Raw genomic sequence first — 25,780 nt, 5'->3', positions numbered from 1 at the left:
TAGTTCTTGGCACTTAGTAAGCACTGCATAAATATTTGTTAATTGAATGACTGATTTTTAGCTTTGGGAAAACTTAGGGGATACATGACAACTGCCTTCAAGTAAATGAATTGTTGACAGGTGGAAGAGGGTCTTACAATCTTGTTTCCTTGACTCCATAGGGCAGAACTACAGAAATGAGTGGCTACTGCAGAGAGGCAGATTTCAGATTGATATCATGAAAAATATCCTCATAATCAAGAGTTGTTGAGTTGATATTCTGGCTTCTTTGGGAAGAAGTGGTTACCAATCAGTGGATGTCTTCAAGTAAAGATTAGATGACTTCTGGGTATGTTCGATAAGGGATTCCTGATAAGATATGGGTTTGAATGGATAACTTCTGAGATTCCCTTTGACACTGAGATTCTCTGATTTAACAGAAGATATGGCTTATCTATATGTTAAGTGTTCCCTTCTATATTAATAGTACCCATTCATTCATTCATATTATTGCAGAAAAATACCTACATTGCACCCTACCAGGCACTGGGGGATGTAAATATGTATAAAGATACAGCCTAAGTTTATAATCAAAGAAATGAAATATATAGATATACAGCAAAAGATGAATAAAAATACAAGGTGTTATGTGACTAAATGCACATGGTGTGATTTAAACAATACATGTTATAGGTGTTCAGAGAAGGGAAGGACCAAAAAAGCAAACATTCAATGCTTCCCTGAAGCATTGCGGAGGCCACTTAGACCACATATAATCAGCATGGATTGTACAGCAAAATGATGATGACTGAAGCTGAAAAATGGTTTGATTTCCATAATTTGTGAGCATAGCCAAATTTACTTGGGCTTTCATTTTAATGCAATCACTTTTTGTTTAGTCATTCTTGTTTTTCATTACTTTCTACCAGTTCCATTTCCTCTCTTTTCTGGCTCTGTACCAGCTAAAAGAGCCTCGGGAAGGAACACTGTGCTTGGCACGCCCCGCTGCATGGACAGATAGGAAGTTTTACCAAGGTCGACAGAGGCTACTTTATACTCAGGTGACTTACTGTGCTCAGCAAACAATTATGCTTTGCCCCTGTATCCCTGATATTTCTGATGCCCCACCCCAAGCTTTCCACTGTTTCAATTTTAAAAGAAATGCTTCCCTATCAAAATTTAACAGCATTTTATAAGTTGTTTTCCTGCCTGCACTAAATTTAATATCAGGATTATTATCCATTTGTCATTTCAACCTGTAATTTAGGAAGTCTTTTGTGTCTGAAGTACATTTCCCTCCACCCCTTTTCCTCCAGCTTTTACCGGGATATTCACTGAAGTCTCTGTCTAGGACATTTAGTTTGACCTCTTAGAACAAATATTTTCAGTGTTTCTGATTCTACTTTCCTAAGAGGCACCATTAGTTCTGCTCAATTCTATTTAAAATAGTTTTTATGACACAATATAATCTCAACATTTCTATATTAATCTTCTTTTTATTTCTCCAAGTACTTACACAAACACTGTCACTGGGACATCACTGATGGGACACATTCTATCTCTCTCTCACTCCCGTCTACTTAAAGGCACCACTAACACAGTAATAAATGGTTTACAGAGAATCTGATGAGCATTGGAATAAAAAGTTCAAGAAGTGGCCTTGTCATTGATGACCGCTCATAGGAACTACTTAGATCAGCAGTCTCTCAAATGAATTAGATGGAAGAATTCTGGTATGAGCATCCCCCACATATCAGTAATTCCTTCCTACCTGGGCCACTGGAGTCTAGTTTTTACACACTTCAAAAAAAAAAGATACCTTGGTGAAAACATTTCTCAGGTTAAAAGGAAGTCAAACAAACAATTCAAACCAAAATACCAATCTAAGGCATTTGATGAGACCAAACAGTAGAGTCTGTCCTTACCCCACAGCCCAGGCCGTTGCTTGGCTCACATGTGATTTTCCTCACTTCTGGTTCAGGGAGTAGGCCTGCTCCACACCCTGGACTGGGGCAGAGGACTCCTCCCATTTGCAGGACATATTCCTCGGCTCCATAGCGTTGATATCGGTTGTACTAGAAAGAAGAAAAAAAAATGTCAAAAGAGGCAGCAATATGAAAGAATCAATGCAGTATTTTTGCTGACTAAGATAAGATTCAGAAGCCAGTGGAGGCATAGTGAATAAAAAAAAAAGTGCTAGATTTGGGGTCAGAAAGATCAGTTTGAATTACTCTACTGGGACTTACTAGCTGGGTGACTATGGGCAAATCACTTAACCTCTCTGAAATTAAGGTAACTCCCTAAGACTTACCCCCTTTCCCTGATAGAATGTACATTCTGTTGGGGCAGGGGGAAGGGAAAAGGAATAAGCATTTATATAGCACCTACTATGTGCTGAACATTGTGCTAAATGCATTATAAATATTTCATTTGACAGGAGACAACCTTTACCCATATAAACATATACAAATAAATACAAAAAATTGGGGGGGGGATGGTTCAACAAAGACTTCATACAAGAGATAATGCTTGAAATGATCTTTTAAGGAAAGTAATGGATTTTAAGATGTAAAGATGAGGAGGGAATACATTCCAGCTGTGAGGAACATACTAAGGTAAAGCATGGATATGGGGAATACAATGTCAGCAAGGCCAACCTGGTTGACACTCAAAATAGTTTGGCCTAACCATTCACTTAGGAAAAAAAATGGAGGAAAACTACCTATTGTCCTGACTATGAAATAAAGTTGAATTGAAAACCTATAGAGCAAATCCATCAGTGTACAATAATATTAACAACATATGACATTTACATAGATCTTCAAGATTTGCAAAGTGATTTATCTCATTCAAGATGTGTGTATATTTTGTTCAGTCGTTTCAGTCATGTCTGACTCTTTGTGACCCCATTTGGGGTTTTCTTGGCAAATATCCAGGAGTGATTTGCCATTTTCCACTCCAGCTTGTTTTACAATTAAGAAAACTGAGGCAAATAGGGTTAAGGGACTTGCCCTGGGTCATACTCCTGGTAAATGTCAGAAGCCAAATTTGAACTCAAGCAGATGAGTATTTTTGACCTGGCACTCTATCCACCGCACCACCTAGCCACATATAATATATGTAGACATAGAGATGTATCTACATCTCTTGGAAATATAATACAAATGGACATTAAGCTGGGCATAGAATTGAACAGGAGAAGAGCAGGCTGGATTTCTTTTTTATTGGTGGGGATTGTAAATCATTGACATATGATATTGCCAATTGTAGAAAGAATAGCTAGTTTTTTCTACCAATGGTTGTATATTTTTAAACCCTCTATAAAGCTCTTCTCCACAAAAGTCTTACTCGAACAATGACAGCTGACATTCATATGTGTTAAATTTTGGGATGCACTATAGACATCTGATTTCATCTTCACAACTACCCGTGCAGTAGGTAGTATGGTGTTATTATCACTATTTTATAGATGAGAAAATGGAGGCTCAGAGATATTAAATACCATGTTAATGGTCACACAGTTAGTAAGAGGCATTTCCTGACTTGACTTCTAGTACTGTTTCTGCTATCACAGTACTATTGCTCCCTCTACTCTAATACCTCATGATGCTATGGGTCACTTTTAGTGTGAGTCATGGCAAGTCCTACCAAGGTGGAAGAGCTCTGCTAACAGGCCCAGGGATGGGCTTTTTGTCTATAATCTGAGGTTCAGCCTGTCTAAGTGTATGGAAGCTCAACACTAAAAGCTCAGCTACCAGATGATCATTCAATTAATAAGCAAGCATTTATCAAGTGATTATTATGTGCTGGGCATTGTGTAAATACTGGAAATACAAAGAAAAAAAAGCAGAACCAGGATTGGAGTTCATTCTTTATTCAGTAGGCTTGAAGGAATCAATGAACATTTTTAATAGAGTAAATAAGGTCATAACAGCACATTAGGAAGGCAACTTTGGTGACATTACAGAGGACAGAATGGAGAAGGGTCTGATTAGAAGCAGATAGGACAGTTTGAGGATATTATTACAATCTAGGGAAGAAAAGATGAGAGAATATACTAAAGAAATTGTGATGGAAGTGCAGAAGGCAAGTCAAAAAAAACCAAGATATAATGAAGGTATAAATGAAATGAATCAAAAACATATGTAAAGAAAGACAGAGAGCTTATGAGAGAGAGAGAGAGAGAGAGAGAGAGAGAGAGAGAGAGAGAGAAAGCGAGAGAGAGGGAGGAAGGGGGAAAGAAGGTGAGACTAGGGGAGAAAACTGGAAAACTTAAATGAGTAAAGGAGAAGAGTTGTGAAGCATTATCATTATTGCCCTATGATGATAGCCTCAATCTTCTCAATAACAGGAAGCAAGGCTACCTGCCAAGAATGAGAAAAGAGGGAAGAAAATGTGTAGTTTTGGAATAGTCACTGTGGGGAGTGTCACTGATAGTCATTAAGAGGTGAATAAGAAAGCTGCCATGAAACAATGAAGGTCCAGCGAAGGCTAGATTTAATACATGTGTAGTGGTTAACAGTCAATATAATTTTCGTGATGACTTACAATATCATTTGCTAACCCAGAGGTAGGAGCCAAGAAGAAGGAAGAGGTTATCCACATTTGAGAGTTATTAGGAAATGGTGGAAAATCAAGGTATTAGGGTACTCAAAAGTTGAGGAAAAGGCATTCATTATTTAAGTTACTTGCCAGAAGGTAAGTCCCAAATCCTCAAAGGATTTGCTCTGTAAAACTTGGATTCAGTCAAAAGGCCTCACCTGAGGACCTAGAGGGCCACATGTGGCCTCAAGGCCGCAGATTCCCCACTCCTGTGCAGGAGGGTGGAAATACGCTTTACTAACAACTCTTAGGATTTTGAAGGGCAAGGAACCTTAGAAATAATCTATGCCAAGCCATTCACTCTATAGATGAGGAAACAAACAGATTTTGTCCAAGAGATTTGCCCAAGGTCAAATAGGTTATAAGTATAATTCAGTGGTTTTTTTTCTATTACACCATACTTCCTATTATAAAAATATACATTTTGATACTATAAAAACTAATTATATTATATGTTAATAAATTAAAGAATTCTGGGGAAAAAACAATCATTAGTAATAGGAGGATCTAGGAAGTATCTACATGTACAGGTTAACGTCCCCCCCATATGCACGCATGCACGCACGTACGCACACCACCACTACCACCACCCCCAACAACAACCAATTACTTATTAATTTAATTTTGTTTTGATTTTGATCCAGACATGATATCATCTGTATAGAGACCTCAGGATAAGGAACTCCATCTGTCAGTGTCTTCTTTGTGACTCATTAGACTCGGAGATTTTTCTGAGGTTACTAAGAGGTTGTAACTTGCTTAGGGCTTCTGTCAGTGCTGGGTCAGAGGCCAGCTATTCATCATATCACATTGGTTGTTGATTAGCTAGTTAACAGATTGTTTGCCTAACTTTACAAATGGGTATTTCTCGGCCAATTTAGTCAAAACAAATAATGTATGTAGACAATGTTACCCATTTCAGCAACATGACTGAATTTAATTCAATAAGCATTTATTAAGCACTTACTCTGTGTCAGACCCTGTTCTAAGTGTAAGAATGGAATAGAGTTAATAAGAATTTCTATTTCAGCCAGCTAAGTGTGGGGGATACAGATGTAAAGGTGTGGCCCTTTCAGACTAACAGTTTTGCTGATTGAAAAAACAGAAACAAATATGAGATTTGAATATTAAAACAAAATCCAAAAGAAGGCATCCTAAAGAAACAATTGCCTTGTTTTCCACCTGCTCATCTGCATAAAACCAACAGGAGAACTTCAGAGTTAGAGACTGGAGAACCCTGAAACTCAGAGATTTTGTGATTAGTAGGCAAATGGCCACTGCTTGATTATGGCCCAGCCTGCACATATGAGGTAAATGTGCTATTTGCTCACCATATGTTAGACATAGGTCTTTTGCTGAGGAGACCTATCCCTGAACTAGAAAAGTTGGTCACAGAAAAGAGCCTGGTGGAAGTGAGGACAGATCTCCCTGCACTGCTGCCTCTATCTAGGGAGGTGGAAACCCTTTAGAGGCCAGACAACAGAGCAGAACTAGTGCCTCAAAGCTGACGGCTAAGAATATCTCTCCTTTCTGAAAAGGTACAGCCGGTAGCAAAGAGATTCTGCCAGCAGAGAAGCATTCCATCCTAGCAGAAATGCTGCTGCCTTTCTGACACAGATTGCCCATTCCTCAGGAACTTTATGGAAACTGAGGCCTGCAGTTCCAGGGGTGTGACTTGCCTTAGCCATTTGTGTTCCTATTCACGTGCCTCACTATTAAGGTATTTTAAATTTGTGTGCATTCTTCCTATAAATACTCTGTGTGTCTGGGGGAGAGTGATTCTCAGGGAGTAAAGAATGTTATGAAATTATTCTTTTTGCTTTACCTTTGGCCTTTGTGAAGAGTTAATTGAGAGGCAGCTAGGTAGTGTAGTGGATAGAGCACTGGCCCTGGAGCACAGAGGACCTGAATTCAAATCTGGATCTCAGATACTTATTAGCTGTGTGACCGTGGGCAAGTCACTTAACCCAGATTTCCTCCAAAAAAACCAAAAAGAGTTAATTAAATCAGCTGGCTAATTTGTTAATAGGAAGCACATAAAATTGCTTATTTTCCTTCTAGAATTTCAAAATTGGAAGGGGCTTCAGAAATCATCTTGTATAACCAGAAGTAACTGATCAGGAATCCTTTCTGAGAAGCTTCAGTTTAAAGACCTCTGAGGCAGTCTATGTCACTTCTGAATAAGGTAGATTTTTAGGAAAATTTTTTCTTACATCAAGTCTAAGTCCATTTATCTATAACTTCCACTCACTCTTATTGCTTCTGACCTCTTTAGATAAGGAAAACCATCTTGTGATGTTGCATTGAATAGGACCTCAAAGCTCATCTAATTTGATAACTTTATGTTACAGATGAGGAAGCTGAGACTCATTAAATTTAATTCCACAAACATGCATTTAAGTACCTATTATATATATAAGTGCTATACACTGAGGACATTAGTACAAAAATGAGATAGTCTTTGCCTTTATGTACCTTACATTCTACTGCAGGGATCCAAGATGGACAACAGAATTAATAATTTTGGAACCATATTTTTTGGTTTAATTGGTATAGCAAACTAAAGCTCTGAAAGGTTAAAGTTCCAGGAGTGGGGAACCTATGGCCTTGAGGCCACATGTGGCCTCCAAGTTTTATAAAACAAATTAAGTGTGGCCCTTTGACTAGGAATTTGTTCTGTGAAGTTTGGATTCAGTCAAGGGGCCTCACTTAATTCCCTTAATAAAAGGATTTGTTCTATAAAACTTAGACTCAGTCAAAAGGCCACACCCGAGGACCTAGAAGGTCACACGAGGCCTCAAGGCCTCAGGTTAAATGACTTTCCCAGGATCATATAACTAGTAAGTGTCAGGGCTGAGATGAAATTTGAACCTAGGTTGTCTTGACATCAAGTTTATCACTCCAATCATTATTTCATTTGGAAAGCTAAATAGTCATCTTCAAGGTATGACCAATATTATCAAAGACAATGCACTTCAGACTTCAACAAGATGTAACCCTACTTATATTTAGACACAATTAATTAATTAAGGCAACATTTATTAAGCACCAATGCTGTATCAGTCACTATGCTTGGCAATAGGCTACAAAGAAGAAATATAACAATCTCTGCCCTTAAGGAATTTATACTGTTTTGGGGGAGATATGTACATAAATACAGGATATATAATAAATACAAGGTACTTTTTTGTGGATGGGAAATGGAAGTTGAGGGGATTGGGAAAAGCTTAAAAAAAGTTTTTAAGGAAACAAGGAACTCTGAGAGGCAGAGTTGAGGAGAGCTAGTCAAAGTAAATAAAAGCTTAGCAAGGAGGGGAAATGGAGTATTCTATGCAAGCTTGGCTGAATTGTAGAGAGCAAGAAGGGAAGTGACATGTAATAAGTTGGAAGCAGGTTGTGAATGGCTCAAAAAGTCAAAATGAAGAGCTTATATTTAATTTAAGAGGCAATAGCGAATTAGTAAAGACTACTGAGTGTGAGAGTAACACGGTCAGACATATTCCTTAGGAATATGTGGAGGCTAGACTAGAGAGATTTGAAGCAAGAAGACTAATTAGAAGTTCATATGATAGGGAGGGAGAGCTTGAACTAGGGTGGTGGCTGAGAAAAGAGAGAAACGCCCAGATGCAAGAAATGTTGCAGAGGAAAAAAAAAATCACAATTTGGCAACTGATTGGATATGTGGGGTGAGGGAGAGTGAGGAGTGAAGATAACAGCAAGATGGAGAATCTGGGTGACTGGAAGAAAAGTGGTATCCTCAGGACAAATTGGTTAAGTTGATCAGGTTAGGCTTGAAGTGAAAAAAGCAAAGTTCTGTTTTTAGACATGTTGAATGTGAGATACCTACAGAACATTCAGTTTGAAAGATCTGATGTATTACTGGAACTCAAGAGCAACCCTAGGGCTGGATATAGAGATTTCTCAGCCAATTTCCTCACCTACAAAATTAGAGGGTTGGGCTGGATGGCCTTGGAAGTCCCTTCAAACTCTAATGCTATATATCATCTTGAGAGCTTTATACTCTGTACAAAATGGTACCTGCTGGCTTGATGTACATAGAGAGAGTGATTAAATCTATGGGGGCCTGTGTGATCATTAAGAAAGAACAATGAAAGAGAAGAGAAGCGGGCCCAGGACAGAGCTTTGGTGGCATATCCACAGTTGGTGGATATGATGTTGATAATGATCCAGAAAAGGGGAATGAAGAGTAGCCAGACTGATTCGAGAGAATCAAGAGAAAGCATGTCAGAGAAGCCCACAGAAGAGAAGGCAGGGTCACCTAGTTAGTAAATCAAACTCAGGTATTCCTGACTCTGACTAGCTCTTTAGACACTCCCGTATAGAGCTGCCTCGCCTGGGGATCTGAATCTCTGCCTTTACAACAGATATGTCTGCTCTTCTCAAGACTTTGTATTTCAGCTTTACGAAAGAAGGCCTCTACTGACCCAGCAAGACTTTAGGCTTGTGCTTGACTGGTTCTCAAATCAGAAATTGCCCCATCTGTCTCATTTTGCCTGCTCCAGGTGAGAACTGAGAAGCTCACCACATATTTGAATATCAGTTGTTATTGTTGTTGAGTTGTTTTTTGGTCACGTCTGACTCTTCATGACCTCGTTTAGGGTTTTCTTGGAAAAGATACTGAAGTGTTTGCCATTTCCTTTTCCAGTTCATTTTACAGATGAGGGAACTGAGGCAAACAAGGCTAAGTGACTTGCCCAGGGTCACACAGCTAGTAAGTGTCTGAGATCAGATTTGAACTCAGGAAAATGAGTCATCCACTGTGTCACCTAGCTGCCCTATGTCTGAATATACTTATTGTCTATATGTCTCCACTTAGTAGAAACTGTCTCTGGAATCTGAGAACCTAAGTTCAAATCCTGCCTCTGATGTCTGCCTTGTGAAATTTATTTAGCTTTCCTGAATCTCAATTTCCTTATCTATAAAATTAGAGGGTTGGACTGGATGGCCTTGGAAGTGCCTTCAAACTTTAAAGTTATATATCATCTTGAGAGCTTTATAGTACGTACAAAATGGTACCTATTGGCTTGATGTTCAGAACACGCCTCAGAAGTTGTCCACCTCACAATCTTACTCAGAAGGCAATAACTAGCTGACTTTTAGGTACCGTCTTGGAAGGATATGATTAATTTATAATGTAGGAATTTTGTGGAAAACATTATCAAACACATAGCATGACAGAGAGCTCCAGATAGTATATTACTAATTTTTTTTTTAGAGAACATTTGTCTTTGGAGTTTGTGTGAGTGATGATGATAATGATATTTACCTTTTCAGTTATGTTTCAACATTCCAATTCAACAAGCATTTATTAAGCACTTACCATATACAAAGCAATGCACTAAGTGTTAGTTCTACTTGGATTATTCATTATTAATTTATACTTTCTGGCCATGCTTCCATGAAATGAATAAACTATAGGCAGTCAATCAAGCTAATCAATAGTACACTATCTAGGGCTTTCAAAAGTATATGAAATTAATAATAACAAAATGGAAAGCCAAATATGAAAAAAGAAAAAATAATAGCATTTAATATTTCAACAAATCCCAGTGAAAAATAATACTCTTTTGGACTGACCTACTTATTGCTATGCTTTATATTTTGTTAACATGGAAAGTAAATTATTTAAATAATATATATCTGCTTAAAGATTCCTTTAAGAACAGAAAAGATTCATTTAAAAAATGAAAGACAGACCCTAAATAAGAAACCATGGGAAAGTCATAAAATAGAGACGATATTTTATAATCTTTGCGTGGTCATTTAGTGCAGAGCACCAATGACAGCAAAGTCACAAGGCTTAATTCCCAAATGTCTCAGTTTCAGATTTTCTCTCTTATGGTCATTGAATAAACACTTTTATAGAGCCGTGATATTATTCGTATTATGGGCATTGTAACTCCTGTGCCATTCTTGACCATGACATTCCACAAAGAATTCACCCAACATGATGGAAGCCTCCCTCTAGATTAAATACCATTGCTTGGATCCTGATGAAGGACAAGGACTGACTATCAGTTCCCCTTAATCTCAGTAAATGATTTCTTTTTCTATGCATATGTTTCTCTAATAATAACCTTTATGCAACTTTTGTGTACAATTCTTTCTTGGTTACATGCTTCAATCTCTTCATACCCATTGATAAGTCTCTTCATTACCTTTTGGGTAACCTCTAACCTTAAGCCTTCAGACTGTGGTATTCCATTCTTTATAGTTATAAATTATCATCACTGGTATTAAAAAGAATAACAACAAAAATGAAAAAAAGAATGAAGTTTCAAGGAGAAACAAGGGATTATTAAAATTCTGGAACAATTTCTCAAATACAGTCCAGCCCATTTTCCTTTTTAATTAATTCTGAGTCCAGTTTATTGTCCAATTAGGCTGTCTATTATATGTATGTGTACACACACAGTATACACATGCACACATATCTACATGTATATCTACATATGCATATATATATATATACATTTATATACATATACACACACACACATACACACGTACATGTATATAGTTATAGACAAGCTCTATGGGTTGTCCTCTCAGTTGCATATTATAGTTTGCATATCAGAGTTCTCAGTGAACATTATCCAAGATTATCTTGGCAATGCTGTGTCAAGAAAACTGACTTTGCTACAATTTAAAATCAAAATTCAATAAAAAGAGTATATTTCATGCCTAAAGATACAAGCCTAAGCAGAACGAAGCAAACAACTGACACAGAGAGGTGTGTCTCAGTGGGACAAGCAGAGTTCTGCATAATATGATATTTCTCAAAACTAGATGAAAGAGTAGATAGAGCACTGGGCCTGGAGTCAGGAAGACCTGATGAACTCAAATCTGGCCTCAGGCCTTTATCGGCTGTGAGATCTTGGGCAAGTCATTTAATCTCTGCCCACCTCAGTTTCCTCAACTGTAAAGTGAGGATAACAACAGCACTAACTTTCACAGGGTTGTTGTAAGGATCAAAGTAGATAATGTTTGTACAGCAGTGTCTGGTACACTGCAGGCATTTCGTAAATGCTTGTTCCTTTCCCTCTGCCCCATAGTCCCAAACAGGTACTTCTACTACACAGAAAAAAACAAAACAAAACATAGTTCAAAAATTTTGGTTTATGACCAGAAATTTTTTGTGTTTCAAAGGACAGAATATAGAGACTTTCTAATCTGCTAATCGAACATTGGCCTTGGAGGTCCAAGACTGTGGATTCTGTTTTTTGGTTGGCTTTACACAGGAAATGGGGTAAATGAAGGCAAAATACAGAGGTTACATGTGACTGCCATTTTATGAAAACAGGGAGGTTTATTCTTACATTTCTAAGAAGAAAGAAAATACATTCTCTCTCTCTCTCTCTCTCTCTCTCTCTCCATCCAGGAAGAAGATTTTGGACAGGTGTAGGAATGAGTTGAGTTGAGTCCCAAAGAAATCCTTACCACATTAATTCTTCTCTATTGTCTAGGTCTCAGAACCATGAGAGGCCATGGTCTTCTGGAAGCCAGAGGCAATGAAGACTTGTATTAACACTAAACTCAGACATCACAGGGTCACAGACCTAGCATTCCTAATGCCACAGCAGGCAAAGTCCCAGATCTTGATCCTTTCATCCCTATGATTCAAAGTCTACTGAGGTGATAATCCTTTCCCCTTTCTATCTTTCTCAGGACTCTGGGCTCTTTCTTCCTCTATCATTCCATTCTCTCATGTTTCCTGAAATCCTTGATCTATTTTTAAAAAATTTCCCTTTAATCTGGATCTCCTCATTTCATGCTTTCCAGATTCTTATGCAAATGAAAATCCGACTCTTCCTAGAAGTCACTAGAACGCTGGCTGCCATCTTCAGTACTTAAGGGCTCTTCTCACACGACTTCTCTATGTACTGAAGGCAGAAGAGGAAAGAGGGATGGATGTTGCTTGCTCCTCACTCCTGCTTCCATATTTTCTCTTTGTATCATCAATCAATAAATCAACAAATATTTATTAAGCACCTACTATGTGCCAAGCACAGTACAAGGCATTGATGAAATAAGTATGAAGAACAAAAATATTCCTAGTCTCGATGAGCTCACATTATAACGGAGAAGACAACAGTACATTCTACATGTAAACAAAATAGAAACAGAATAAATGCAAATAAATAAAGAAGCCAACCATAAGTAACTTGAGAGGGAAGACACAGAGTTGGGGTATGTCAGGTAAGAGTTATTGTAAGTGTCGCTTGAAATGCAACTTGAAGAAAGAGAAGGATTCTGTGAGGTGCATTGGACGAGGGAGTGCAGTCCTTGCAGGGGAGATTATCAGGGCAAAGGCAATGAGATGGAGATAAGAGCATGGTGTGTGAGGAACAGAGAAGGCAGTTTGGCTGGTCACAGGGTAAAGGAAAGGGGATGACGTACAATGAGGCTTAAAAGAGAGGCTGTGTCAGGACGTCAAGGCCTTTAATAATAAAACAGGGGATTTCTGATATCATAGTAGAAGCAAAATGAAGCCACTGGAGTTTATTGTCTACAGGAGCAACATGGTCATATTTGCACTTAAGGAAAATCACTGGCAATATTATATAGACTAGACTGAAATGGAGTGAGAGTTGAGGCAGGAACACCAATTAGAAGGCTGTTCCAATAATCTAGGAAAGAAAGGATGAGGGCCTGAACAAAGGTGAGAGCTGAAAAGGGGATGGATATAAGACATGTTGTGGAGGCAGAAATATCAAGAAACAGCAACTAAATAGATATATGGGATGACAGAGGCTGGTGGACTGAGCCACAATGAGGAGTTAAGGATAACACTGAAATTCCAAACCTAGGAACTCGGAAGGATTTTTATTGTTTTGTCGTTTCAGTTGTATCTGTCTCTTCATGACCCCATTTGGGGTTTTCTTGGCAAAGATACTGGAGGTTTGCCATTTCCCACTCTGGCTCATTTTAGAGATGAGGAAACTGAGGCAAACAGGGTTAAGTGACTTGCCCAGGGTCACAGAGTTAATAAGTGTCTGAGGCTTCATTTGAACTTAGGAAGAGGAGTTTTCCTGACTCCAGGCCTGGTGCTCTATCCACTACGCCACCTAGCCGCCCTTAGAGGAATAGTGTAGGTCTTCAACTGAAAGAGAAAAGTATGGAAGAGGGGTGTGTTTGAAGAAAAGATGATGAATTCTGCTTTGGACATATTGAGTCTGTGCTTCTAACTCACGCTGGGGAAAGGCTGGGACTGGATATATAAATTTGTGATTCACTGGAATAAAGATGATCCTCTACTTTTTGATGTTTACTCTATCCATCTTTACCTCACAGTCCAAATCCTTATTATGGCTTTCTATCAGCCTCCAAGCCAATTCTTCCTCCTATCTCAAGGAATTAAGTACTTGGTCCATAATCTTCATTTTCACCTCAAGGCTACTCTTATACTTGGAGACTTTGATATATATATGTGTGTATATATGTATGTATGTATGTGTGTGTATATATGTGTGTATATATACACATATACATACATATGTGTATGTGTATATATATATGTGTGTATGTGTGTGCATATATATATATATATTATATATATATATATATATATATATATATATTATATATATATATAGTGAAGTCCCCTCAAGCATCCTACCTTATCAGCTTCCTATACTTACATATCCTCAGTTTTCATTCTACTTTAGCTCTACACAGGGGTGGGTAAACTCTTTATCTGGTTATTAAAAGGGATCTTATTTGTAAAGCACTTAACACAGTGCCTGATACATAAAAGACATTTAATAAATGTTGCTCCCCACCATCCTTTACACCTAGCTGTTCTACCTCCAGAATCCAGAATTCTGAAATTTCTTCTTCTTTTTTTTTATTTTATTTTTTGAAATTTCTTCTTCTTGAAGATAGGGAAACGTTTGTTGTATTTGCACCTTGGCTGGCTTATCTAAAAATACCTTGGCATGATCCCTTACTCCCTCCCAATTTCCAGTGAGGTGGTCCATCTGACTGCCAAAACTCATCCCTTTACATGTACCCTTCATCCCATTTTTACCATCTTCTCCAGCAGATTGTACCCTAGATCATCCCCTTTCTCTCTTGAATCTTTAACCTCTCCCCATCTTCTGGTTCCTCGATGATTGCCTTTTTACATGCCCCAATCTACTCTATCCTTAAAAAAAATCTTCATTATGTCCTACCATCTCCTCCAGCTATCATCCTATCTCTCTCCTTCCTTTCTCAGCTAAATTCCTAGAGAAATCTGTCTACTTTTATTACCTCTACTTACCTCATCACTCAACTAAAACTATTAAAACTCCAAAATTACTAGTGGTTGTTCAATTGACAAATTTGATGGTCTTTTCCCAGTCTTGATCTTTCACATCTACAATATATTGCTGACTACTCTCTCCTTTTTGATACTCTCCCCTTTGGATGTCTATGACACTACTCTCTCTCGGTTCTCCTCTTCCCTAACTGCTTCTACTCAGTCTTCTCTGCTGGATCACCATCTAGGTTCCCCTAGGCCCTGCAGCCTCTTCTCTTTTTATTTCTTCTCACCTTATGACCTTTTCACCTCCCATCAGTTTGACTGTCATCTCTAAGTAAATGACTCCAAGATCTATACATCCAGCCAGTTGGCTGCCTATTTAACATTTCAAACTAGATACATTTCAAATTCAACCTGGCCAAAAGAGAATTCAATATTTTTACTTTCCAAATCCCTCTTCCAACAACCTTCAATTCTTCAAGGCTTCTAGGTTTGTAACCTTACTGTTAATGTAGATTCCTCACTCCCCTTTGCCCTACATCTCTAATCAGTTGCCAAATCTCACTCTTTCTGCTTTTGCAACATGTCTTGTTCCCTTGCCTTCTCTCTATTCACCCAGTGACCAACTTAGGCTTTCAACCTAAACTATTACAATGGTCTCCTAATTGGTTTCTCTGCCTCAGGTCTCTCATCACTCAAATACATCCTCCACTTAGCAGCCAAAGTGATTTTCCCATATGTAAGTCTACTCAATAAATTCCAGAGGCTACCTATTATCTTTAAGATAATATGTAAATTCATTGTTTTGACTTTTAAAGCCTTTCACAATCTGTACTAACCTATTTTTCTTGACTCACTAGACATCTTCTCTTCTACCCTAAAATCTAGCCAAATTGGTTTTTGCTCTGTTCCATATATATAGTACTCTTATTTCCCATATCCATGCTTTTCATATATGATATGCACTCCCTTTTCACAGAATTCTTCACTTTAAGAGGAAGCTCAAAGAAGAAGCCAAAATGGCAGAATAGGAAGAAGTGTTTAGTCCAGCTCCTTTCCTGCTAATGATCTAATAAGAGCCCTGGACAAAGAAGGAATCAGGAAATTGAGGGAGAAATTATAGTGAGTCATTGTTCCAGACAAAAATCACAAATTCAATCGATAAGTGACTAAAGTAACAACTGTGGAACAGAGATGGGCCCAGGGCACAGACTTAGCACCCAGAGCCCCAAGCTACACCAGTAACTTGATGATCTGGGACTCAGCCTCTAGACCAGAATAAAATGTGGATGTCTCCCACAGCAGTGGGAGAATGAAGACTTAGTGCCCAGAGCCCCAGGACAAGCCAGTAGCATGGAATCTTCCAGGGAGGGGGGAGGGGGGTGGGAAAAAGGGGCCAAAAAACCGGATTCAGAACCTAGAGCAATGGATTGCCCCAAGAAGATCATGGATACAGGGGCTGGGATTTCACATTTGGCCTCCAGAGCAACTTGGTAGGCCAGCAACATGGGGTAGTCCAAAGCAGATTACTGGGAAAAAAAATGACTAAACAACAAAAAGATAAAGAGCTTTAATGAGATCAGGGATTCCCAGGACATGAACCTGGAAGGGGAGAATAACTCCAAAGCATGTACAGGCACAGCCTCAAATAACAAAACAGCTTGCCAGCAAGATCAACTGGAATTCCTAGGAGAATAAAGAGTTTAAAATGAGTTAACATGATATTATAAATGACAGCGAAAGACAGAAGAATTGTAAAAGGAATGAGGGGTCTAGACAAATGACTTGGAAAGAAAATCAATAGCTTAGCACAAGATATATAAAACCTTACCCAAATTACAGGCTCCATGAAAATCATAATATCAGAAAATCGGAATAGATTAAAAACAAATGGATGACTCTGTGAGACAAAAAGAAAAATTAAAACAAAGTTGAAAGATTGAAAAATAGAAGAGAAGCTATGTCAAATAAAAAATAACTGACCTAAAAACATATCAAGGAAAAAATAATTTTAGAATCACTGGTCTACCTGAAAGCTAGAACCAAAAAAAAAAGTCTAGATATCATATTTCAAGAATTCATGAAAGAAAACTACTCAGATCTCTTAGAACCTGAGAATAAAATAGAAATGAAAAGAATCCACTGGCCATTCCTTGAAAGAAACTCAAAAATAAAAACTCCCAGGAATACCACAGCCAAAATCCAGAGCTCCTGGGTCAAAGAAAGAATATTTGCAAGTACCTGGGAAGAAAAAGTTCAAGTACCAAGAAGCTACAGTCAGCTTCATAAAAGATTTAGAAACTTCCACTTTATTTTATTTTTTTTTTTGCTTTTTGGTGAGGTGATTGGGGTTAAGTGACTTGCCCAGGGTCACACAGCTAGCAAGTGTTAAAGTGTCTGAGGCTGGATTTGAACTCAGGTCCTCCTGACTCCAAGGCCTGAGCTGTATTCACTGCGCCACCTAGCTGTCCCTAAGAAACTTCCACTTTAGAGGAGCAGAGAACATGAAATATAATATTCCAAAAGGCAAAATACGATAGACTTAAAATTAGGAATAACTTGCCTGGCAAAAATGAGACTAAATCTATAAGGGGAAAAGTGGACTTCTAATGATATAGAGGTCTTCCAAGCATAACAAGTAGAAACAAAAACCAGAGATGAGTAGAAACTTTGAAACATAAATGCAGGAGTATGAAAAATCTGGCATATTTAAAAATGTTATAAGAATGAAATATATGAATTCTAATGGGGGAGGGAGAAGGATGATATAAGGAGGCTCTGACAACTGCAATGTCATTAGAGGTCACAGATGGAGTCATAGAAGACTGAGGAATTGGAAGTGATTTTTGGTATGTTTTGACAATCATAAAAGAATAAAAGAACAGGAGAAGAAAAAAAGATACACTAGGGAAAAAAAGGAAGGAATAATGGGAGGGAATTTATCTAACATAATCAAGGAGTACAAGTAGAAATCTATACAAATGAGGAAAGGAGGGCAGAGCAGGCATCACTTGAATCTCACTTTTAACTGATACAGAGTGAAGTGAGAACAAGAATAATTTATATGATAATAATAGCATTCTAAAAACAAACAATTTTGAAAGACTTAAAAACTGTGACCAATGCAATGAACAGCCATGATTCCACAGTGATTAAGAAGCTGTCCATCACCTGACAGAGAGGTGACAGGATAGATGTACAGAATCAGACATGCATTTTTGGGCATGGCCAATTTGTTTTGCTTGACTATGCTTATTTGTTGAAGGTATTTTGTTTTTCTTTTCCTTCTCTCTCCCCCTTCATGGGCAGTGAGATGTGGCAAAGAAAGAGGGAAGATGTTTGTTAAATTAAAAAAAAAATTAACTAAAAAATTCCATAGCCCAACCACTATTTTCTATGTGAAGATATTCTTGATCTTGCAACTGCTAGTGCCCTACAACCCCAACTCCCTTGCATTTATTTTCTTTTTATATTTTATTCTATACATACTTTTGCACATCTTTGTTGCCTCTTCTATTATCACATAAGCTTCTTGAGAGCAGAAATTGTTTGATTCTTTGAATTTATATCCCCAGTGTCTCTCACAGCAGCCAGCATAGGTTAGAACATTAATAAATGTTTGTTGATTGCTCATACAATAGGCTTCATCTACTTTCCTTTCCTCTATAGATAGTTATGTCAAACTCTTTAGAGAGCTTATGGATCTCACATAGGAGGCTCACAGATGTTCTGGGTATCAATACAGTCATCCCAATGTCATCTGCAAACAGGATCATCTTGAGGACCTCAACACATGTAGATAATTATTCCATTTGATTCTGTTGAAAATGTGCCAGGAGAGTGGCAAACACCCTTAGCGAGCATACCTTCCTCTGTTTTATGCTTTGCTTGACATTTAAAATTGGAGGGTTGTCAAGGTTATTTTGTTGCTTCTTTGAAAGAATCTTCCATGGCTTTAACATATGTATGGGAGATACCTTGCTAGAAGAAACTGTTGACTACCCATAAAGTGCAATAACAGAATGCTAATGGCCATAAGGGGACCAAACAAAGAAGCATGAATGTTACCACCATCACTGAAAAAAGATCACCCAAGAGGGACTGTTTTCCTTATGGTGGCTTAATGAAGAAGGATGGCTATATTAAGTAATTTCATTTAACAACACTTTTCCCCCTTTGAATGATGGGGTGGTAGAGGATATTATTTAAAGAAATCTATACAAGAAAATGAAACTATGGAGAGACCGTTATTGTTGCTCATTTGTTTCAGTCATGTCCAATTCTTTGTGATCCCATTTGGGGTTTTCTGGGCAAAGATACTGGAATAGTTTGCCATGTCCTTCTCTGGCTCATTTACAGAGGAGGAAACTGAGGCAAATGGGGTTAAGTGACTTGCCTAGGGTCACACAGTTAGTGTCTGATGCCAGATTTGAACTCAGGACAAGGAGCCTTCCTGACTCCAGGCCTGGCGCTCTACTCACTGCATCACCCAACTACCCATGGATAGATTACACCAGACCCAAAGAAGGGAATATTGACAAAGATAAATAGATCAACTGGCAAGTATTTATTAAGTACTTACTATATGCTAGACATTTTCTACATAGTAGTATTCTGTCTGGAGTAGTCTTCTGGGCTAATCCAACATAAAGAAGCTGATCTTTCTTAAATCTAATCACATAAAAAGAGCAAACTCCTACTCATCAAAATGCAAGACTGTTGGCAGAAAACAGGAAGGTAGACAGCATGTTCTGAAACTAAGTAGACAGTCGTGCTTATTCATTCATTCATTCATTCATTCATTCATTCGTTCATTTATGTCATTACTAGACATTATGTTATCTGTTATGAGACACTGCCTTCTTTCCTTTGGGGGGCACTCAGGTACAGCAGCAGCAGCAGTAACAATTGCTGATTCCTGCTTCATTTACTCTCAATCCCCTGTCCTCCTTCAAGTCATGGTTTCTATTTTAGCAAGAAGTCACAAATGCCCCAGTGCATAGTTCCCTCTCCCGTGGCCTCTCCCATCTTCTCACTCAGAGAAGCATCTTTTTTTCTCCTCCCTATTCACACTCCCCAGTGAGCTGTCAGAAACAAATCAAAGACAAATTTGTTGCAGAAGATAATATGCTTGGGTTCTGATTTTATTTGCATGGTGTTGAGGTCTCAGAGTCAAAAGCAGTCTATAGATGAGCATTAATTTATGGCTAAATTATTCCCCCCTGCTATTTGGAGAGGGCCATATTTGCAGCATCTATTAGACATCTTTTAAAGCTCCTTATAGTCTCATTAATCGTAAACTCATTTCCCCTCAGTTGCAGATAGTTAGCCTGGAGGAATAAATGACTGCTTTAGGAGACTGACTCTTACATTGTTTTTATGTGAGTGTGTATTTGTGTGCATTTTTCAGCTGTTTCTTAGCTAACAGATCTTTCTAGCTGATCCTGAACATCTGTCATCTACCCATGAAGTAAAATGGTTGGACTGAAGGCTGGACTTTGTCCATTACACAGAGAGAAAAACAAAATATTGTGATTTGCTGAAATCAAGTTTTGTGGGGAAAAAAACCCAAACCACAACACATTAAAAACTCAAACAAGGCAGCAGATATCAGCATGGAATCTAACCCTGCCAGATGTAGGGTACCATGTGTTACTGAAAAGTAACACAGTGACTAGAGGTATCTGAATTTCTTTCTTATGCAAGAGGTCAAACCATTCTGTTCATTCTTCTATGCTGTGACACATGACCACACATCACAGGAAAAGTGCCTCTAAAAGTGGCATGGAAATATAAGACAACTATGGGTCTAGTTATTCAACAATTTCTGAATTCACTTAACTGTACAATTACCTCCTCTACTGCAAAGTTAGTATGAAAGACTCTTGTCAAAGATTTACATAAATCCAGTTGTATTGAATCTCTGCATTCTTCTGATGCACTAGTTTAATAATCCTATTAAAAAGGAAAATTATATTGACATGTGACGTTCTTGAAGAATATTGGCTGAATCTTAGTGAGTACTGCCTTTCCTTTCTAAATGCTTAGCAATCATACCTTTAATAACGCATTCTAGAATTTTGTCAAGAATAAAGTGAAGTTCACCAGCCTGTATTCTGAAGACTCTGCTCTCTTCCTCTTTTTGAAAATTTAGACAATTAAGTAGCTCTAGAGCACTTTTCCCACTTTCCATCACTTTTTCAGAGATCTCTGACAATGAATTAGCTATCACATTTACCAGTTCTTTCAGGACTCTAGCAATTAACTTGTCTAGGCCTGGTATGTTAAGTCACAGGGGGCAAATGGTGGTTGATTGCAAACTTCTCACTTATAATGGTTCCCAACCCCATACTTTCCATTTTGTTCCATCTCTCCTAAGACATAGAATATTCTCCTTCAAAGATAACAAGAGTTGAAGAGATTTTCCTTCTCTCTGTTACCAATAACTATTTCACGTTTAGGCAGGATTTCAACATTGGTCTTTAGTTTCCATGTTCCTTGGAAATTCACAATAATACATTACTTCTCAAAGGCCTGTGAAGTCCCAGTATAAGGAACTCTGAGGGAAAGAAGCTTCTGGGTTAAGGCCTACTGGGCAGGGGGCTCCATTGCTATTGGAATGTTTGTGGAAAAGCTCAAGAGGGGTGGAGCCAAGATGGCAGAGTGAAAGCAATGATTTGCCTGAGCTTTCCCCGAAAACCCTCCAAATACCTGTAAAAAATGGCTCTAAACAAATTCTAAAGCAGCAGAACCCACAAAAAGACAGAGTGAAACAAATTTCAAGCCCAAGACAACCTGGATGGTTGATTAGAAAGGTCTATTGCACCAGGTGGGGAGTTTGCGTTTAGTTTGGCATAGGCACGCAGGCAAAACAGGCCTCAGCAAACCTGGAGCAGCCCTCAGAGGACTGAATCACAGGCAGCTGTGGTGGTTTCCAGACTTCTCAATCCATGAATGCCTAAGACAACTTAGAAGGTCAGTAGGAAAAGTCTGTAACCACTGTGAGAGAGAAGCTAGGTCCCAGCCCACATGGCCCCGGGGCAGCGGCTTCTTTTGGAGCTTCCAGACCACAGACTGAGGGGAATGGAGTGGCTGATCACAGGAGATTGCAAGATCTCTTTGCTAGTGCAGGATTCTCTTGCTTTGCCTGTGCTTGGATCTGGGTCACAGTTCTGGGTGACGGTGCTGAGGCGGTGCTGAGGCGAGGATGAGTGCTGGCATGGTACAGCTTGGAGTGGTAGTACAGATAAAATCCTCCTCACAGTTCCAAGGCAGAAAACAGTGCTTGTGGTCACTCATAGACCAGAGCACAGGCCAGGAAAGGAGTAAACACCTTGCCCCTTATCATACCACCTTGGAAGAACTGAAAATTTACAGAAGTATCCCTGAAAGTATTATAGAAGTATCTCTGAAAACAGCTGCACAAAACCCCTGAAGCTTGGGACAGTACATTCTCCACAGTGGAAGCAGACCTCTACCTTAACAAAGAGTTTAAAACTCAAGTAACTGGCTGGGATCATGAGCAAAGTGCAAAAATAAAAAAGCCATACCATAGATCTTACTTCGGTGACAAAAAAGATCAAAACATACAACCAGAAGAAGACAATAAAGTCAAAGCTCCTACATCCAAAGTCTCCAAGAAAAATATGAATCAGTCCCAGGCCTTGGAAGAGCTCAAAAAGGATTTTGAGAAGCAATTAGGAGAAGTAGAGGAAACACTGGAAAGAGAAATAAGAGTGATGCAAGAAAATCATGAAAAACAAGTCAACAGCTTGCTAAAGGAGACCCAAAAAAATACTGAAGAAAATAACACCTTAAAAAATAGCCTAACCCAAATGGCAAAAGAGGTCCAAAAAGCCAATGAGGAGAAGAATGCCTTAAAAAGCAAAATTGGCCAAATGGAAAAGGAAGTCCAAAAGCTACTGAAGAAAATACTTCCTTAAAAATTAGAATAGCAATTGGAAGCTAGTGACTTTATGAGAAATCAAGACACTGTAAAACAAATCCAAAAGAATGAAAAAATAGAAAACAATGTGAAATATCTCATTGGAAAAACAACTGACCTGGAAAATAGATCCAGGAGAGAGAATTTAAAAATTATGAGACTATCTGAAAGCCATGATCAAAAAAAGAGCCTAGACATCATCTTTCAAGAAATTATCAAGGAAAACTGCCCTGATATTTAGAACCAGAGGGCAAAATAGAAACTGAAAGAATCCACTGATCACCTCCTGAAAGAGATCCCCAAAGGAAAATTCCTAGGAATATTGTAGCCAAATTCCAGAGTTCCCAGGTCAAGGAGAAAATATTGCAAGCAGCCAGAAAGAAACAATTCAAGTATTGTGGAAACACAATCAGGATAACACAAGATTTAGCAGCTTCTACATTAAGGGACCAGAGGGCTTGGAATATAATATTCTGGAGGGCAAAGGAGATAGGATTACAACCAAGAATCACCTACCCAGCAAAACTGAGTATAATCCTTCAGGGAAAAAATGGTCATTCAGTGAAATAGAGGACTTTCAAGCATTCTTGATGAAAAGACCAGAGCTGAATAGAAAATTTGACTTTCAAATACAAGACTCAAGAGAACATGAAGAGGTAAACAGGAAAGAGAAATCATAAGGGACTTATTTTAAGGTTGAATGGTTTATATTCCTGCATGGAAAGATGATATTTAAAACTCATGAGAACCTTTGTCAGTATTAGGGTAGTTGGAGGGGAAAAATTATATGTATGTATATAGATAGACAGATAGATAAATAGAGGGCACAGGGTGAGTTGAAGATGAAGGGGTGATATCTGGAGAATAAAATTAAAGGATGAGAGAGGATTATACTGGAAGGAAGAGAAAGGGAGAGGTAGAATGGGGTAAATTATCTCACATAAAACAGACAAGAAAAGGCTTTTACAGTGGAGGGGAAATTGGGGAAAGTAAGAGGGAATAGATGAATCTTATTCTCTTTGGATTTGGCTTAAGGAGGGAATAACATACACACTCAATTGGGTATGGAAATCTATCTTACCCTACAGGAAAATACAGGGGAAGGGGACTAGAGAGCAGGGGGATGATAGAGGGGAGGACAGATTGGGGGAAAGGGTAATCAGAAGCAAACACTTCTAAGGAGGGACAGAGTCAAAAGAGAGAATAGAATAAATGGAGGGCGGGACAGGATTAAGCAAAATACACTTAGTTTTCCACAACATGACTTCTATGGAAGTGTTTTGCATGACTACACATGTATAATCTGTATCTAGTTGTTTGCCTTCTCAATGAGGGTGGGTGGGGAGGGAGGAAGGGAGAAAATTTGCAACCCAAAGTTTTAAAAACAAATGTCAAAAAAATTGTTTTCACATGCAACTGGGAAATAAGATATACAGGAAATGGGGTATAGAAATCTATCCTGCCATACAGGAAAATTGAAGGGGAAGGGCATAAGAAAAGGGGGGAAGAGATAGAAGGGAGGGCAGATTAGGGGAAGGAGTATTCGGAATGTATGCCATCTTAGGGTGGGGGAAGGGATGAGATGGGGAGAAAATTTGGAACTCAAAATCTTGTGAAAGTGAATGTTGCAAACTAAAAATAAATAAATTAATTTTTTTTAAAAAGCTCCATGAAAAGTGATTCTCTTTAACTGGAAGGTAAGTAACAAATGTCTGAAGTAGGATATATAACTATTCTCTTGCTAAAGTAGGTGGTCTCTTTTTGTTCATTACCACCCCAAATAAGTATTTTTTGTTTAGGTGCTTATTGCTAGCATACAGTTGCAGAAACGAATACTCTTACAAGGCAGCTAAAATGATCCAGATTCTGATGTCCACAGAAATTAGAGTCTTCCCATCCATCAAATGTGGAATGGCTGATCAAGCTGTGACAGATGAATGCAATGGAATACTATTGTGCTATAAGAAATGATGAGCAGGTAGACTTCAGAAAAACCTGGAAAGACTTGTATAGACTGATGCTGAGTGAAGTGAGCAGAACTGTTGTTGTACACAGTAACAGCCAAGTTGTGCGATGACTAACTTTGATAGACTTAGCCCTTCTCAGCAATGCAAGGATCTAAAACATCTCCAAAAGTCTCATTATGGAAAATGCTATGCACATCCAAAGAAAGAACTATGGAGTTTGAATGCAGAGTGAAGCATACTATTTGTTTTTTTTTCCTTCTGTTTTGTTTTGTTTCCTCTTTCTTGTGGTTCCTCCTATTGGTTCTAATTCTTCCTTACAACATGACTAATATGAATATTTTTTAAAAAAAGAAAGTAGAGTCTTTTGATTGAAGCATAAGCCATGGAAGACATACAGGGATTTAGAAGGCCCCAAAATTGAACCTGAATCTCTTTAAGCCAAGAATTTTGAGCAATAGGCTAAATTTTTCAGACTTGTTGAGGATATTTTTGACTTAATTTTTTTCTTCTGAAATTTATACTACACTGATATCTTCAGTCTAGGCAACATGAATTAGATGTGAATCTAATCAAAAGAGTTTTAAAATAAAAAGGAATATGGAGAGGAAATTTACCTATGTGTGACCACCAGGCTAGATACCATGAAAGCAAATTCAGTATAGGAAGAATAGCAGGTAGAATCTCTGGAAGGTCAAATATAAGGTAGTAACTTGTAATAATACCCAAATCCTGAGATATCTACATAGAAAGGCACAAAATAGGGCCAACAACAGAGAGATATTAACACAAGGAAGTAAACTTGAACTCATAATTACTACTGAAACTTGGTGAAATTATTCAAATATGGAAGCTTACACTGTACTCAAAAGAAAAAGTACCTGTCAATCAATAAGCAATTATACGACACCTACTATGTGGCAGGTGCTGAGGATACAAACCTAAGAATTAAACAATCCCTATGCTTATAATCTATCTGGAAAGACATGTAGAAATACAATTAAATACTGAAAAAATATACAC

At 38.2% G+C, this 25,780-nt stretch overlaps 1 protein-coding gene across 1 annotated transcript in view; it reads right to left on the bottom strand.

Moving 5' to 3' along the window:
• Positions 1 to 25,780, bottom strand: part of PRKN (parkin RBR E3 ubiquitin protein ligase) — a 1,801,990-nt gene that overhangs the window by 293,210 nt on the left and 1,483,000 nt on the right. The window contains exon 9 of the mRNA XM_020986759.2: positions 1,905 to 2,054. Coding sequence (XP_020842418.1) covers positions 1,905 to 2,054 — 150 coding nt within the window. The remainder of the gene's footprint in view (positions 1 to 1,904; positions 2,055 to 25,780) is intronic.

The sequence above is a fragment of the Phascolarctos cinereus genome, unplaced genomic scaffold (genome assembly GCF_003287225.1).
Source record: "Phascolarctos cinereus isolate Bilbo 61053 unplaced genomic scaffold, phaCin_HiC Scaffold_5;HRSCAF=322, whole genome shotgun sequence".
Taxonomy (NCBI): domain Eukaryota; kingdom Metazoa; phylum Chordata; class Mammalia; order Diprotodontia; family Phascolarctidae; genus Phascolarctos; species Phascolarctos cinereus.
The sequence above is the reverse complement of the archived record's forward strand: the minus strand, read 5'-3'. Positions and strand labels throughout refer to the sequence as shown.